The sequence below is a fragment of the Harmonia axyridis genome, chromosome 1 (assembly GCF_914767665.1).
Source record: "Harmonia axyridis chromosome 1, icHarAxyr1.1, whole genome shotgun sequence".
Classification (NCBI taxonomy): Eukaryota; Metazoa; Arthropoda; class Insecta; order Coleoptera; family Coccinellidae; genus Harmonia; species Harmonia axyridis.
Genome location: NC_059501.1, coordinates 44967555 through 44983778, shown reverse-complemented (window position 1 = coordinate 44983778; position 16224 = coordinate 44967555). Strand labels below are relative to the sequence as shown.

Genomic DNA, 16224 nt, shown 5'->3' with positions numbered 1-16224 from the left:
AAGATCATTGTGACCACGTATGTGGCATGCTCAGTGTCGGTTACCATGTATTAAATAAGCTGAAACGGCTTCATGACATGCAGACTCTCTTGACAGTCTATCATTCACTGGTCCTCAGTCATTTGAATGATAATGTTGTTCTTTGGGGAAACAGTGTACATTGGATGAAGGTTTTAATAAAATAGAAAAGGGTCATTAGATTATTGTTAAGCTTGAGAAAACAAGAGTCCTGCAGACCATATCTCAAAAAAAAAAAAAATGGATTGTTAACTATTCCATGTTATATGTATAAGGTGTTGACCCATATCAAACTGACCGAACTCCAGTACCCTAAAAATTCAGATTTTCATCCTTAACCAGAGGATCGAATGATTACGTTCTTGATGTACATAAATCGACAAAATTTGAATATTCGCCATTGTACACTGGGAAAAACTGATGAACAAACTACCAACAAGTATTAAGAATTTACCGTTAAAAGCTTTCAAAAAAGAAATTAAAAATATTTTTTTTGGACAGATGCTACTACCCGATGGCGGAGTACTTGATGTAAATTTTGATTTCTGTTTAATTTTGTGTTGCTTATATTTGTTTGTCTTGTCACATATACATCTAATTGTTGATGAGATTTATATTTCTGGATTGACGTGTATATCCATTTTGTAATGCCTGTTTTACGAATAAATTATTATTATTATTATTCTTGCACGCCACTGGTGTTCTCCGAAAATCGAAAATATCTTCATAAAATAGCCTTTAGGAAGTAGGGTAGGCATGCAAAATTTAATTCAACCTTTTTTATGGGAGCTATTGCATAAAAATGATTTTTTCTAGTAAACTACAACATCCTGTATCTCTCTTAGGGATCGAGATAGAGGTATATAATATAAAGTTTTCCGAATCAGGACAACGAGGAGGATATACCATTAAATTTTTAACGATTAAAACTGATACACCCTGTATATGAAAACATTTGATATTTAGATTAACTCTGACAAAGAAATGCGTTCTCCATTTTAACATTCCATCATTTTATGTGAAATAAAAATTTTCATTCATTATTTAAATAATTTATTACAGACAATTTTAAATACTTATTATTGATGTTTCGTTTTTACTATTGTGAATTTCTGTCATCAGTGATAACTTATTTATGACTTTTTTCACAAAATTTTCATGTTTTTTCTGTTATATTTTTCGGTTCTTGTATTTTGAAAGAGATCTTTTCTGAAACAATCTACATATGATTGCCTTGAGATCCCCCATTTAGTTTCTTATCTCATTTGGCAGTCATTTCGTTCAACGATAAAATAAATACATGAGTATTGATATATATGATGTAAACTCTGGTTGTTTCAAAAACAGAAAAGCCATCACCTTAATTTGGCTTATTATTAATTTATGTTCTCTGATTATCAGTTTTTTTTTTTGGTATTTTTTCTTCACTAATTTCCTGTTTGGTCTGCCTGATAAACGCTGAGAGTTTGATTATTACGTTGAGAGTACTTCGTCAAAAGACAGTTCAACGATAAAATAAATACATGAGTATTGATATATATTATGTAAACTCTGGTTGTTTCAGAAACAGAAAAGCCATCACCTCAATTTGGCTTATTATTAATTTATGTTCTTTGATTTTCAGTTTTTTTTTTGGTATTTTTTCTTCACTAAATTCCTGATTGGTCTACCTGATAAACGCTGAAAGTTTGATTATTACATTGAGAGTACTTCGTCAACACCATTGTCAATTGTCAGCTTAAAAGCCGCAGTATTACTCTCCCTACTATTGAAGAACTGTCAGACCTAAGTTCTTATCAACTTCGGTGGAGGAAGATTGGCTCAGTCTAGAGATAGGACTTTTAACTTTCATCACTTCAGGGAAGTAATTTGTGAATTTCAAAAATTACATTCTTTATTTTGTACATTTATAAATTTCGGATTCACTCATATATATTTCCATTTTGTAAAATATTCTATATCAATTTTTCTGGTATCAGATATTTGAAAGATTCAGATTGTGAAATACTTGTGTTTGATCGACCTAGGTTTTTGTCCCTTCCACGGGCGTAGCCAGGTTTCAGTTTCGGGGGGGGTTCTACATATTATAAAAAAATATTATGTTTTTCTTTTTAAATATATCAACTTTAGAAGAGCCAACCCATTCAGTCTATGTTTTGAGGAAAAAAGCATTTTCGAAATCACTTTTTGAAATTTAGTTAACTTCTTTACATCGATTCCTATGAATATATTCAGGAAAAAAATTCCGTCGTAATATTTATACAGCAGAGTACTCAAATTCAAATTTATGAGTAGAAAGTTCATATGGAAAAAACCGGTAAAAAATGATAGTTATCACCTTTTTTGCATTTTTTCAATGTTTTATCATGAAATTTTGGTGGCAAACTTCAGAATCGAATTCTGTACCCCAGAAACAGAGATAATAAATCGAAGAAATTAAAACTATCCCATCAACTGAGTTTTAGCAGAGATAGATTAATACGCCAATTTTGAACTATCGTTTGAGCCAGGTTTTTCGGACAAAAAACTTTATGGAAGAAAACGTCAGAAGATTAATTTTTTTTTGTATTTTTTTTTATATTCCGTCACAGAATTTTGGTGCTAAACCTCAGATTCGGATTCAGAACCCAAAAAAATAAAGGGTGTTTTTTTTAGAGCTATAGAACTTTAAATTGCAATAAAACAACGATGGATTATTCGATTGATATGAATTTGATTTATCCGCAAGATAATCTTGTGGCATTACATTTTAAATATGATTTCTGGCATATGACCGACAAGGCTGGCTCGGTTGTAGTCCAATCTGGACGTCCAATTTTCAATGACTTTTCCAACATTTGTGGCCGTATATCGGCAATAACACGGCGAATGTTGTCTTCCAAATGGTCAAGGGTTTGTGGCTTATCCGCATAGACCAATGACTTTACATAGCTCCACAGAAAGTAGTCTAGCGGTGTTAAATCACAAGATCTTGGAGGCCAATTGGTCCAAAACGTGAAATTAGGCGGTCACCAAACGTGTCTTCCACAGCTCCTGGACATCATGGTTGTTCAATTCAAGAATGAAAAAGTTAGTAATCATGGCTCTATACCGATCACCATTGGCTGTAACGTTCTGGCCATCATCGTTTTTGAAGAAGTACGTACCAATGATTCCACCAGCCCATAAAGCGCACCAAACAGTCAGTTTTTCTGGATGTAACGGTGTTTCGACATACACTTGAGGATTAGCTTCACTCCAAATGCGGCAGTTTTGTTTGTTGACGTAGCCATTCAACCAGAAGTGCGCTTCATCGCTAATGGACGTAGAGCGCGATACGTATTCCGCACAGAACCATTATTTTCGAAATAAAATTGCACTATTTTCAAGCGTTGTTCAGGCGTGAGTCTATTCATGATGAATTGCCAAACCGAACTGAGAATAAATCACTTGACAGCTGTTAAATCCGTCGCCATCTTGAACAGTAATGCCAACTTAAAGTTATATACCTCGAAAAAAAAACACCCGTTACATACGATCGAAAAAATCAAACTAACCCATAACTTTTCTTTGAGGGGCACATGTGAGCACAAATTGACTGGATTACGTAGAGGTAATTTAATTCGAATTCCATATTACAAATTCATTGAACTGAGAGTGATAATTTCATTCACTTTTTACAAATTCCATTAAAAAATATTTTCGAGATTTTGAAAAAAAAATAAGTTTTTTTGACATCTTTAACATTTCGGGGGGGTTTGAACACCGAACCCCCCCCCTGGCTACGCCCGTGGTCCCTTCCATTTGGTGAATTCAGAGATCAGAACCACGACTCAAAACAAACGACTGTTCTCGGGCATTTTGAGTTGTAACAAAGGGGTTACAGATGAAAACATCATCTCTGGCTCGCGCTTGACCTTGCATTAGGTCATATATGACTATACGCGGAGCACTCTTCGCGTTATACCGCAAAAACGGTTGATCGTAGGAAATAAAGTTCATAATAAATGCAAATCTCATTTAAGCAATAAAAAGCGAGATATTCGCGAAAACTCATTTTATGACCTTTGACCTTTAATATTTTAAGACGCGGACACGATAGCACTTGTGACTTTTGAGACAACATTAAGAACGACAAAACAAAGCTACACACCAATTCTCAGCTTATTATCTTATTATTTTATTTCAAATGTGCCTCTGCGATTTGTTTATGTCACAATGAACTATTATTATTATTATTATTATTATTCCGACGTTAACGCCTTCTTTTACCTGATATGACTGGGCTATTATACAAATTCATCTCTTGACCTAACAGGAATTTATTATGAAAAAATGGAATGAAATGAAGGAACATACAGACCTACCAAAATCAGAACTTATAAAAGCAATTGAATTGTTCTTTTCATGTTCGTATTTTCAATTCAAAAACGAATTCTATAGCCAAATTAATGGATGTGGCATGGTAGTTCCATGCCAACAAAAAACAGTCTTTCATTTTAAAATCATCTCCTCAACGTCAGGAGAACCACATACAGGGTGTTCTGATTTGTTTCCGACAAACTGAAATGGTTGATAGATCACATCATTCTAAGCAAAAAAGTTTCAATGAACATGGGTCCGGAAATGCTTCGTTTCCGAGATACAGGGTGTTAAAGATGAAAAAATAATTCGCGTTTTCTTTAATATGTTTTGACTGCTTCGAAATCCTTTCATGAAATTATTCCAATTCAAATATTGAATTCAAATTCAATTTGAAAATTTCTAAGGCGAAACGCATGCGGATTTTCTATTGCCCACTAATAAGTAGAAGTGGTATGCTATGTAATTGTTGTTTTTAAGTGTTCTGAATATTCTGTTTCCTGAAATATTGAGTTGTTGGGATGCTTCACGAATATTGAGTTTTTTATTTTCATCGAAGGTCTGTAAAATCCTATTTCTCTGTAGATGATTTCTTCTTTGTATGCTTCGTTCGGGCCTCTGGTAACCAATACCAATTTCCTGTATTCGTTGATAAGCTATTAACTTAGTTAACTATAATTATAATTAATGACATCTAAACCTAACACACTTTAAATCTGTCATTGTGTATAGTCATTTTAAATCTATTGTGCTTGCCATGGAAAACCAGAATAATCATGTTAGATTTAGATGTCATTAATTATAATTATAGTTAACTCATAACTTAATACAGTTTTACTAATTTAATACAATTTTTGAAATACCTTTTGTGTATAGTAATGTTGAATATGCAGACATAATTTTTGTTTATGGTTTCTGTAATGGAAATGCAAGAGCTGCTGCACGTTAATATGCAACACGTTTTCCAAATCGTCGGCATCCCAATCATGAAGCATTTCAAGCAGCTTATCAACAAATACGGGAAAATGGTATTGGTGACCGAAGGCACGAACGAGGCCTACAAAGAAGAAATCATCTACAGAGAAATAGGATTTTACAGACCTTCGAAGAGAATAAAAAACTCAGTATTCGTAAAGCATCCCAACAACTCAATATTTCAGGAAACAGAATATTCCGAACACTTGAAAACAACAATTACAAAGCCTACCACTTAACTCCTGTTCAAGCCCTCCATACTGGTGACGAAATGAGAAGGGAGCAATTTTTCAGATTTATTATTGCAAGAAATGAACAAGAGCCGGATTTTTTAGAAAAAGTAATTTGGACTGATGAGTCCACTTTTACTCGAAGGAAATAGTTAATTTTCACAATTTGCATGAGTGGGCGATAGAAAATCCGCATGTATTTCTCCCAAGAAATTTTCAAAATGAATTTAAATTAAATATTTGGATGGGAATAATTTTTGAAGAAGTTTTGGGACCCTTTGAGCTATCCAATATTGTGAATGGTAAAATATTTTTGAATATTTTAATTGAGAACCACCCCACATTTGTTGAAAATCTGCCACTAAATATTAGAGATGATGTATTTTTCCAGTTGGATGGGTCTCCAGTCCATTATTTTCGACCAGTCAGAAATTGGCTAAATGCATCTTATGAAGACAGATGGATTGGGAGAGGTGGCCCTGTAGAATGGCAACCGCGCTCCCCTGATTTAAATCCTGTTGATTTTTTGTTTGGGGGACAATAAAAAATCAAGTGTATGCTACCCCAGTTAACACCCGGGAAGAATTACTCTTAAGAATTCGAAATGCAGCAAATGTGATTACGCCACAACAATTGTTGAATGTAAAACAATCAATCATTCAAAGATGTCATTTGTGCATTCAACAGAACGGTGGACATTTCGAACACCTTCTTTAAAAATTATGATGTTATTTTGTTTTGTTCTAAATTGTTACTTCTAAAAAATATTCAATTTGAAATTATTACAAATTTGTTTTTACATGTTTTAGAGATTACAAAAATATGGATTTGGCTTTAAATGCGTTTTTCTCTGAAACGGTTGCCCCTAGCAACTTACATGAGATATACCTTTTTCAACTAGAAAAGTCAGGGGAATCGATTTTTTTAGTCCAGAATGACGTACAGGGTAGCACAGAAAAGTTGCAACGGTTTAAAGGAGACGAAATGATTGCCAGTGGCGCCCTCTAGAAAATACAACGAAATCGACCACAAATTTGAATTTCTCACCTCAAAAAACCCTATGTACTAACTTTCATGCGATTATTTGGAATCAGTCGAAAGATATTAGAGAAAACGCGAATTATTTTTTCAACTTTAACACACTGTATCTCGAAAACGAAGTATTTCCGGACCCATGTTCATAGGAACTTTTTTGCTCAAAATGATGTGATCTATCACCCGTTTCAGTTTGTCGGAAACAAATCAGAACACCCTGTATAAGTTTGATTACAATTCTACAAAAGGAAGAGTAGATGCAATTAATTTTCATTCGAAATTTTTCTGCAGTCGTAGCTCCCGTCGGTGGCTACTCACGATATTTTGTTGACTCTTCGAAATAAGCACTGTCAATTCTTTCATTTTATATAACTGTTATCCCGAAAATTTACAGATTGATAAATTTGAACCATGAATGAAGGTCATCATGAAGGTTAAAGTTATTCTGAAATTTTCTTTGGTTGGTTATTCATTTTGTCATTTTTAGAATTGGAATTGAATTTCAAGACAAAAAAACCAAATATATCATAAATATATATTATTGTGGAGGGATTGGACTCAAGGTCAATTTTTTGAATGAATTATTGCACGGAGGAAGAGTTTCACAGAATTATCATACTCTCGACGCCTCTGCATTTGACTACGCTATTTATTCTGTTGAAATAAATTAAATATTCAAATAATTTCAGCTTGAAAAAGAAATCTTTTCGAAACTTTGCTGTATGAAAAAGTTTTTAATACGAACACTGACGGAAAACTTGGATTATTGAGAAATTTAGGGAAGATTCATTCAATATAACAGTAATTTCATTCAATAATTGTTTGTATGTTAATCAATTTTGGTGACAAGTGTTAAATCGATAGTTTTTGAAAAAGAAAATTTTGTACTTTAACTTAAGATTCGGTTCGAATAGTTAAAAATTGAACATACCTGTCGACATAGAACGCCCTTCAACCAGATTCACATTCACAACAGGCTGTAGGTATCTTGAATAAGCTGAAAACGAATAATTATAAAAAAAATGTGTACAGATATCATTGTAATAATATTTATTTTCACTTTGTATGAAACTATTGAAAATAAGAAAATAAAGAACAATACAAATTTCCACTGAAAAAAAGGCCTATCTTTGAAAAGAGCTTGTCAGGTTTGAAACATGAGCCTGGTATCATTACTTCCAAAGATAGACTCCAGTGAATTAACCACCTTATAATATCGAAATTACCGTAAGTCAATAACACTCAGTATTATTATTATTAATATACATACATAATTTCAAGCTTGACAAAAAAAGAAACGTGATAAACGCAACTTGATCTTGCATGGCTGGCATTTGTGGACATTACAAGCACGTATCTGCCGCAGCCCACAGTGTTCTGAATTGATTAAGAGGATTCATCCTCTGAAACAAATGGACCTTTTTCTTGGAAAGAGCGCTATGTTCCAAAAATAGTAAATGCTGAATATATGAAGGGGCAGAAGTTCTCGGATAAATTTGGTGTATTGAAGCGGATCAATGTATATTCTCCAGTTGAATCAACTGCAAAAATGATTACACGTTCTCCCACTTCCATACCCTCCTGAACAGGAAGAGCTTCAACGAGTAGCAAGCCTTCTATAAAAATATGCAGATATATACAAGGATGTATAAATACAATTTGAAAGAGCCTGAATCGAAGCCTAGTCATTTTGAGCATATAATTTCTTTTTTATTAGTCCTTCTTGCTGTGGTCTTTTTGTATTTGTGTCAGGACATTTAAAATTACGAAATTACAAGTTCGTCGAGTCTATTACTCATTGAATTTCAATTGGATAATCGCATCTTCCACCTCGTAGGTCACATTACACCCCGGTGACAAAACTATACTGAATAAACTGTCGAACGATGTGAAATCACAATCACAAATGAAGAAAAGGCAGAAATGTTTGCAGAATCTCTGGAACATCAATTTGAGCCGAATCCAAAAATCAATGACGACCAATTCAACCAATCAGTCGAAATACGCGGAAATAACAAAGATCACAATGAAATGGAAGAAGAACAGAACATTAAAAAATAGAAAAGCACCCGGAATAGACGGAATACTCAATCAAGCTATTTAAAACTTACCAGGAGGAGCTCGACATGAAATCTTTGAAGTGGCCAGATTCATACTGAAAACAGGATATTATCCAAACAAATGGAAAACGGCAGATACAATATTAATTCGGAAGAAAGGAAAAGACAAAAAAACCAACGAATTTTCGACCCCTAAGCCTATTATCGGTAATAAGTAAAGTGGTAGAGAAATTAATCCACAGAAGACTGACAGATTTCGTAAAAGAACAGAATATAATTCCAAAACACCAGTTTGGGTTTCGTAAAGATCATTAAACGATTCATCAACTGGTACGACTAACGGAAAACATTATGGAGCAAATGAACCTCCCTACAGATACCGGTGCAATTTTCTTGGATATAGAAAAGGCACTTGATAAAAGGTGGCATCGAGGTCTGAGGAAGTTGATGAAATTTCCAATCAAACTTACGAGATTGATACAATCGTACCTTGCAAAAAGAAAATTTAGGGTGAATATCGATTAGAGAAATAGAAGCCGAAGTTCCCCAAGGATCAGTGAAAGGACCGCTGCTGTTCAACTTATACATGACTGACATACCGAAAATGAATAGATGCAAGATAGCTCAGTTTGCAGATGACACTGCCATATACTATCACAGTAGAATGCGGAAAACAATCTTATTGCCGATAATAGGCTTATGGGTCGAAAATTCGTTGGGTCTTTTTTGTCTTCTCCTTTCTTCTTTTTTCCTTTCTTCTAAAAATAATAACCGTGAACTTCCAAGGAGGATGTTCCTGGACGGCGTTAGTGCGGATACGGGTGAGGGTATTAGCGAGCTTTTTGTCAACTGTTTCAGAAGTGCTTATACCGAAAAACAGATTTCTTCGCGTAGCGAAAATGAAATTGGTGTAACTAACCAACAATACCTATTGAATTTCATCCAGTACACAGAAGAAGACGTAGAATGTGCGCTCCAGAATCTTAAGGTCGATAAGGGTCCTAGACCTGAATCAATTCCACCTTTTTTCGTTAGAGAAAAGCACTGCTGTGCTACAGTGATTCAGGTCCCACTTGAAGAACAGAGGTCACTTTGTTGTGGTTCAGAGTTTCTGTTCAGAACGCTTTAGTGCCACATCGGGTGTGTCTCAAGGGTCTCATTAGGTTCAGTTGCTTTTTGTGATAATAGGATAATAGGATCTGATAGGATAGGATAATAATAGTAATAAAGAATCTTTATTTCAGAAGGTCAATTAGAGAATCAAACAAACGAAATAGTGTCAGAACAAATGAAAAAAATTTGAAACAGAAAGGTTATCGCAGTCTAGCCTCCATAGATTACGTCACCTCCTCCTTAAAAATTCTTATCCTGCTAGACTTTTGAATAAATGTTTGTTTAACAACCCTGGTCGCATTACAGAATCTGGCTCAAGAGTGATACATGATAACCTTGACCATGATAACTGAGATTTCTCAGTTACGGGTCAGGTCTCATGACCCAAAAAGGTGATCCTGACAACTATTCTATTAGACAAAAGCATTTTAATGTGGTCAGTTTGGAATATCGCAGAACTTCAAATGATGTATTGATGCTCCAAAAACTTTTGAATGGCTCATTGGAGCCAGAATGGAGCATTTAGCATATCAATATAAAAGAAGCAGCACACCGCCATTAAATCAGTTGAGACCTTTCATCCGATCAGTTCCGATCTTTCTTCCCAGTATTTCAGATCTGATCTTTCCGCCGAGTAGATAGTCTACGTCGTTTAGACTTATCTTAATAAATATCGTTCTTAATATTTTGTATTCTTCCTTAACAAGTGCATTTCCTAAAAAGCCCCAATAAGTGAAATCTAAAGTGTAACTATAAAGTGAACTCAACCCATCATCGCATCTGCCCTCAGCAACCTCTTCTCTTCTCATCTTATCAAGTTTTAAGGAGCTGCCCTGGTGACAATCCTGCTATTCTTTCTTCTACATCGTGCATTATTCCAAAGAGGAATACAACACGAAATTTGGTGACAAAGCGTTGGGATAGCCACAATTTTGGAAATAATTAAATATCTTCAAAGTGACGAAGCCTAGGTGAGAGGACAACACCTGACCATATGTGTAACTGAATCAGTCGATTCACCGGACAATAGGGAGTCAACGCACAGAGTATTGGACCAGGATTCCTCCACTTCAGCACAGCTGTTCATAGGTCGTACCCTTTACGCAACCCTCCAAAACCACCCTGCTACTCCACTTCTGTTACTGGGTCTGAAGATCCACCGGACCATCGGGTGTCTACGCAGAAGCAACCCACTGTGTTACTGAGTCTGAAGATTCACCGGACCATCGGGGTCTACGCACAGCTTTTTCTCTTCAAATAAACAGACGACAAGTAAGTCAATTTGCTATATTATCGTATTCTCAAAAAATTGTTCTCATATAATTCCTATATAAATCCTTTAAAATGTCTGTTCATACAACAAATAATGATAATATTTCGGAAGAAGGTGATGATTTAAATCTTCCAACTGCACTCTTATTCAAATTCATTAAGCCATTTTCTGGGTAAAGATCTGAACTCAATACATTCATTCAAAACACAAATTCTGCATTTCAATTAGCAAGCCCACAACAAACTCCAACTCTCTTTTTATAAGTAGTTTCACAATTATCTACCGAAGTAATTAATGAATTAGAATTATCTGATATTGAATCTTGGCATGATTTAAAAATAGTTTCAAAACAATTTTATGGTCAAACAAAACATTTGGTTCAAATTCATGAAGAATTAGAAACAATCCAACAATATTTCTCTGAATCAATAACTGATTTCTTTAAAAGGTTAGAAAAAATTAAAAATGAATGCATTCAAGCAGAAATTCCAAACACTTATTCAGATAGAGAAATTCCAGGATTGAAAAAAGCAATTCAACAAACTGCACTTCGTAGATTCATTATTCATTGTAAACCTGAAATTAGTCAAATGTTAAGGGCACGTAATATTAGTGATTTGAATGAAGCGTATTCAATAGCTCTTCAGGAAGAAAAATTTATTAATTATACGAAATCAAAAATAATTCCAAAGAATAATAATTTTCATCGTGGAACGCACTCCAATCAAAGAAACTTTAATCAAAGAAATTTTAATCAAAATAATTTTTTATTGTTCTGCAGAACAACCGACTCTGTGCGTTGGTTCAAACAAATGCCTCCCCATACACATATAGAACCTCCGCCAAAAGCTGTTGTGGGTACCATAAACTGTTCTGCATACCTTCGACCTCTTTCCCTCCAAGCAAGAATACGTCTATCGGAGTTGACCAAACGAATTCTAGACTCATCCGTAAATAAACATCGGCTCCAATCTTCAAGTGTCCAATTGCGGTGCTCCTCAGCCCATTGCCGTCGATGAACCCGGTGTTCCCTATTCAAACGGGGATGTTGTACCCTCCTACGTGCTCTCAAACCACGAACATGTAGTCGTCGTCTTACAGTCTGGTTCGAAATTAGAACTCATGTTGCAACTCTCAGTGATCTATTGAGCCGCGACGCCGGGTAAGTGGGATTTCTCCTAGCATTGAGGATCAAAAGACGATCTTGGGCAGCTGTTGTACTGCGCTGCCGACCTCCCCCATGAACATAAGCTACTGAGTCGTTTTGGATGAACCTATTCCAAGCCTCACGACACTTTGCGAAACATTCAACCGCCGGGACACTTCTCGCTGGGACAAACCTTCCTGTATCCACCGTATGATTTGGTCCAGTTGCACAGGAGCCAAACGTCTTCTCGGCATGACTGATAAGCTGATATTGTTCTCATTTCTTCAATTATTGTCACCTTATGTGTTTGAACGAGAGAAAAAAACAGATTTAATAACAAATACCACATTGCTTTTCACTCCACCTGTGACAGCCTACAGGTAATAATCTATTTTGTGAACAAAAGCCGATGAAGTGAGGAAGACTTTGATATAATCAACTCAAAACATCTTACTTTTTCCTTAGAGAACATATAATGTACAGATATTCACGAGATAACTTGGAAAAAATACAAATGAAGAGAAGTTCATAAGTGATCCCTGGCAATTGTTGATCAGTGTATATATATATATATATATATATATATATATATATATATATATATATATATATATATATATATATATATATATATATATATATATATATATATATATATATATATATATATATATATATATTTGTAAACATGGCCGCGGCCGAAGAAGACGTGTCAGATCGCGATCTCGAAGAAATTTCGTCGCAGCCGGAATTATCGGGTCCAAAATTGTTCAAATGCTGCTCAAAGCAAAACAAAGTTTGTGTGTGCAAAAACTGTTTAAAAATTTACCACAATAGTTGCTCTAAAAGAATAAAAAATGCGAACTATGTAAATGATGGCATCATCGAGTGTTGCAGTGCTCAAAACCCGTTGGGACCATCAGAAAACAGTAAAGAAATATCAATCCTCTTAAATAAGGTGAAAGCGGAAAATGACCAACTAAAAATGGAGATTGCATATTTGAAACTACTTAACGAAGAAATGAAAGACAAAAACAAAATCCTGAATTTAAACAACTCATTATTGATGGAGAAATTAGATGAATCCAGAAAAAATCATAATAAAAATGCCGATAAAAAACAGATGACAACAAACGGTGGAAATAATCCTCGGGATTCAAAAGTTATATCCTGCGCAAGAGCAACAACGATTTCGACATCAAATGAAAATGACAGTAGTAAGGAAAACAGAAATGGGACGCAGATGAACTACTCACAAGCAGTACTCGGTAACTACATGTCTGACATATCAAGACAGCCGTCAACCTCAAAATCCAGTAAACAAACGCCAAATCAAATCGAATTTACAAACATAAAACCAAAACCACAATCAAATGGAGCAAATCAAGACAATGAAGGTACATTCAAGGAGGTAAATTATCGACGAAATAGATTAACGTCAACTAACAAGCAACCTAGGAAAAATTTGGGAACAGCTAAATTAAACGAAAATGACAGAAGTGCCGGATTCGCCGGAGTAGAAAGAAGAGTGTGGATGTACCTATACCGTATTAAAAATCATGTGAAGGCAGAAACCATAAAAGAATATATTCAGAAACATGAAGATTTTCATAATTGTAAGATAGATGTACACGAACTAGAAGGAGATCCAAATTACAACAAAAGATTCTTAGTAACAGCACCAATAGATAAAAAAGACTCCCTATATGATACGTCCTTTTGGCCAGAAGGAGTGGGAATCAAGAGATTCGACTTCAGAAGGCACAAAGAATTCTTGAAAAAGAATTTTTTATAGAGTACAATCAGGGGCACAACACCTACCCAAATAGATACTTCTCCATCTTGCACCAAAATGTCCAGTCCCTATCCAACTCAATAAATATAATAGAGGATACAATAAAAGATCTTGAAGTTCTTAACGCACTTTGCTTAACTGAACATTGGAGAGACAAACAACAACTCAGCAATCATGGTATCCAAGACTTCATACTTGCAAGCTCCTTCTGCAGATCCCTAAATAAACATGGAGGTAGTGCAATCTACCTAAGAAGAGGCACAGCTTACCAAGAAAGACAAGATATAGTAAAAATGTCAATAGAAAAGGTTATGGAAATATCATCAGTTGAGATCAGGACCCACTCGGGAAACATAATACTGCTATCCATCTATTCCCCTCCAAATGAAACCAGACTATTCCTCAAGAAAATAGAAGAAGTACTTGATATGATATCCTGGACAAAGAACACAGTTATTATTGCAGGAGACTTTAACATCAACATACTTGATAAGGAAAATAGGAACACAAAGGACTTTCTCGAGCTCCTAAACTCGTATGGCATAATACCAACAATAGAAGTACCGACAAGAACCACATCTACCAGTAGCACATGCATAGACAACATAGCTACAAACCATAAAAACTATACAGCAAAAACAATACGAACAAACATTTCAGACCACGATACAGCTCAAATTTTAACAATAAAACACCAAATAGAGGATACTAATAAATATAAATACAAAAGAATTATGACACCGCATAGCATACAGGAGCTGAAAGAAAGATTGGAACAAGTAGATTGGGAAATTTTGAAGGATATCCCAGAGCAGGAGGTAGATCAACAATGGGCAACCTTTTCGAATATATTTAAACTCGAGATGGATTTTTCATGTCCCATGAAGAAATCAGTACTGAAGACCACCAAAAAATCAAAGCCTAAGAGCGAAAAACTAAGGAACTGTAAATCAAGACTGGACATACTACATACCTGCAAAATATACAACCCAGCATTTCAAGAACCGTACAAAGAAGCAAAAAGAGAATATGATCTTATTATCCAAGAGGAAAAACGCCAGAACTATAGAAAACAAATACTTGAATCGGACAACAAAACCAAAGCCCTGTGGAACACAGTTAAGAAAATTAAAGGTAGCACACACCAAAATACCGATATAACAGGAAATCCAAAAGAAATGGCAAATGAGTTCAACAGCTACTTCTCATCCATAACAACCAATAAAACCAACTGCAAAAAAAATTTAGAACCCCACTGTAAGATCCCAGGCGCTACATCTAACCTCAAACTTCGATCAATATCTGAAGAAGAAACCATGAAAATAATAAGTATGTTGAAGAACAAAAATAGCTGTGGCACTGATGGTATCCCAATGAAGCTTGCAAAAGAGTGCACAAGACAGATTGCAGGTCCTCTCACATATCTCATAAACACGTCTATGAAAAATGGCATATTCCCAGAGATTTTCAAGACGGCACTGATTAAGCCGATATACAAAAAAGGGGAATTAAATAAACCAGAGAGCTATAGACCGATAAGTATCCTCCCAACATTTTCGAAAATATTAGAAATGGCCATCTGTATGCAACTAACTTCATACCTGATAGAAGAGGATATCTTGACGTCCTGCCAACATGGATACCTAAAAGGAAAATCAACACAGACTGCAGTATTTGAGTTTATCACTGAGGTTTTGAGTGCTCTGGAGGACTCCCAGATCATGATTACATTAATGCTGGACTTGTCGAAGGCATTTGATAGCCTATCCCATGATCTCATCTTTGATAAACTTCAGTCATATGGTATAAAGGGAACAGAACTAAACTGGTTTAAGTCCTACCTGACAAATCGTAGACACAGAGTGGTAATTTTCCAGAACAACGAGGAAACATTGTCAGATGTAGCACCTACTGAGCTGGGCGTGCCACAGGGAAGTATATTGGGCCCCATACTCTTTATCATCTTCCTTAACGATCTGTCCATGATAACTGACTCTAAACCATATATAAAGATGATAAATTATGCAGATGACACCGATTTGAGTATAAAAGCAGATACTTTTCCAGAAACAGCCAACTTAGTGAAGACAACATTAGCTCAAGCAAGTGAATGGTTCAAAGACAACAACCTACAAATGAATACGGAGAAGACAAAAGCAATCCTTTTCAAGACTACACATGCAGGCTTTCAGACGCCAACAAACATCCAAATGACAAACTCCACTGTACACCTGCAG

At 35.2% G+C, this 16224-nt stretch overlaps 1 protein-coding gene across 1 annotated transcript in view; it reads right to left on the bottom strand.

The window, feature by feature from the left end:
- Positions 1 to 16224, bottom strand: part of LOC123676965 (nuclear pore membrane glycoprotein 210) — a 252898-nt gene that overhangs the window by 42672 nt on the left and 194002 nt on the right. The window contains exon 16 of the mRNA XM_045613319.1: positions 7531 to 7596. Within this exon, the coding sequence (XP_045469275.1) occupies positions 7531 to 7596 (66 nt within the window). The remainder of the gene's footprint in view (positions 1 to 7530; positions 7597 to 16224) is intronic.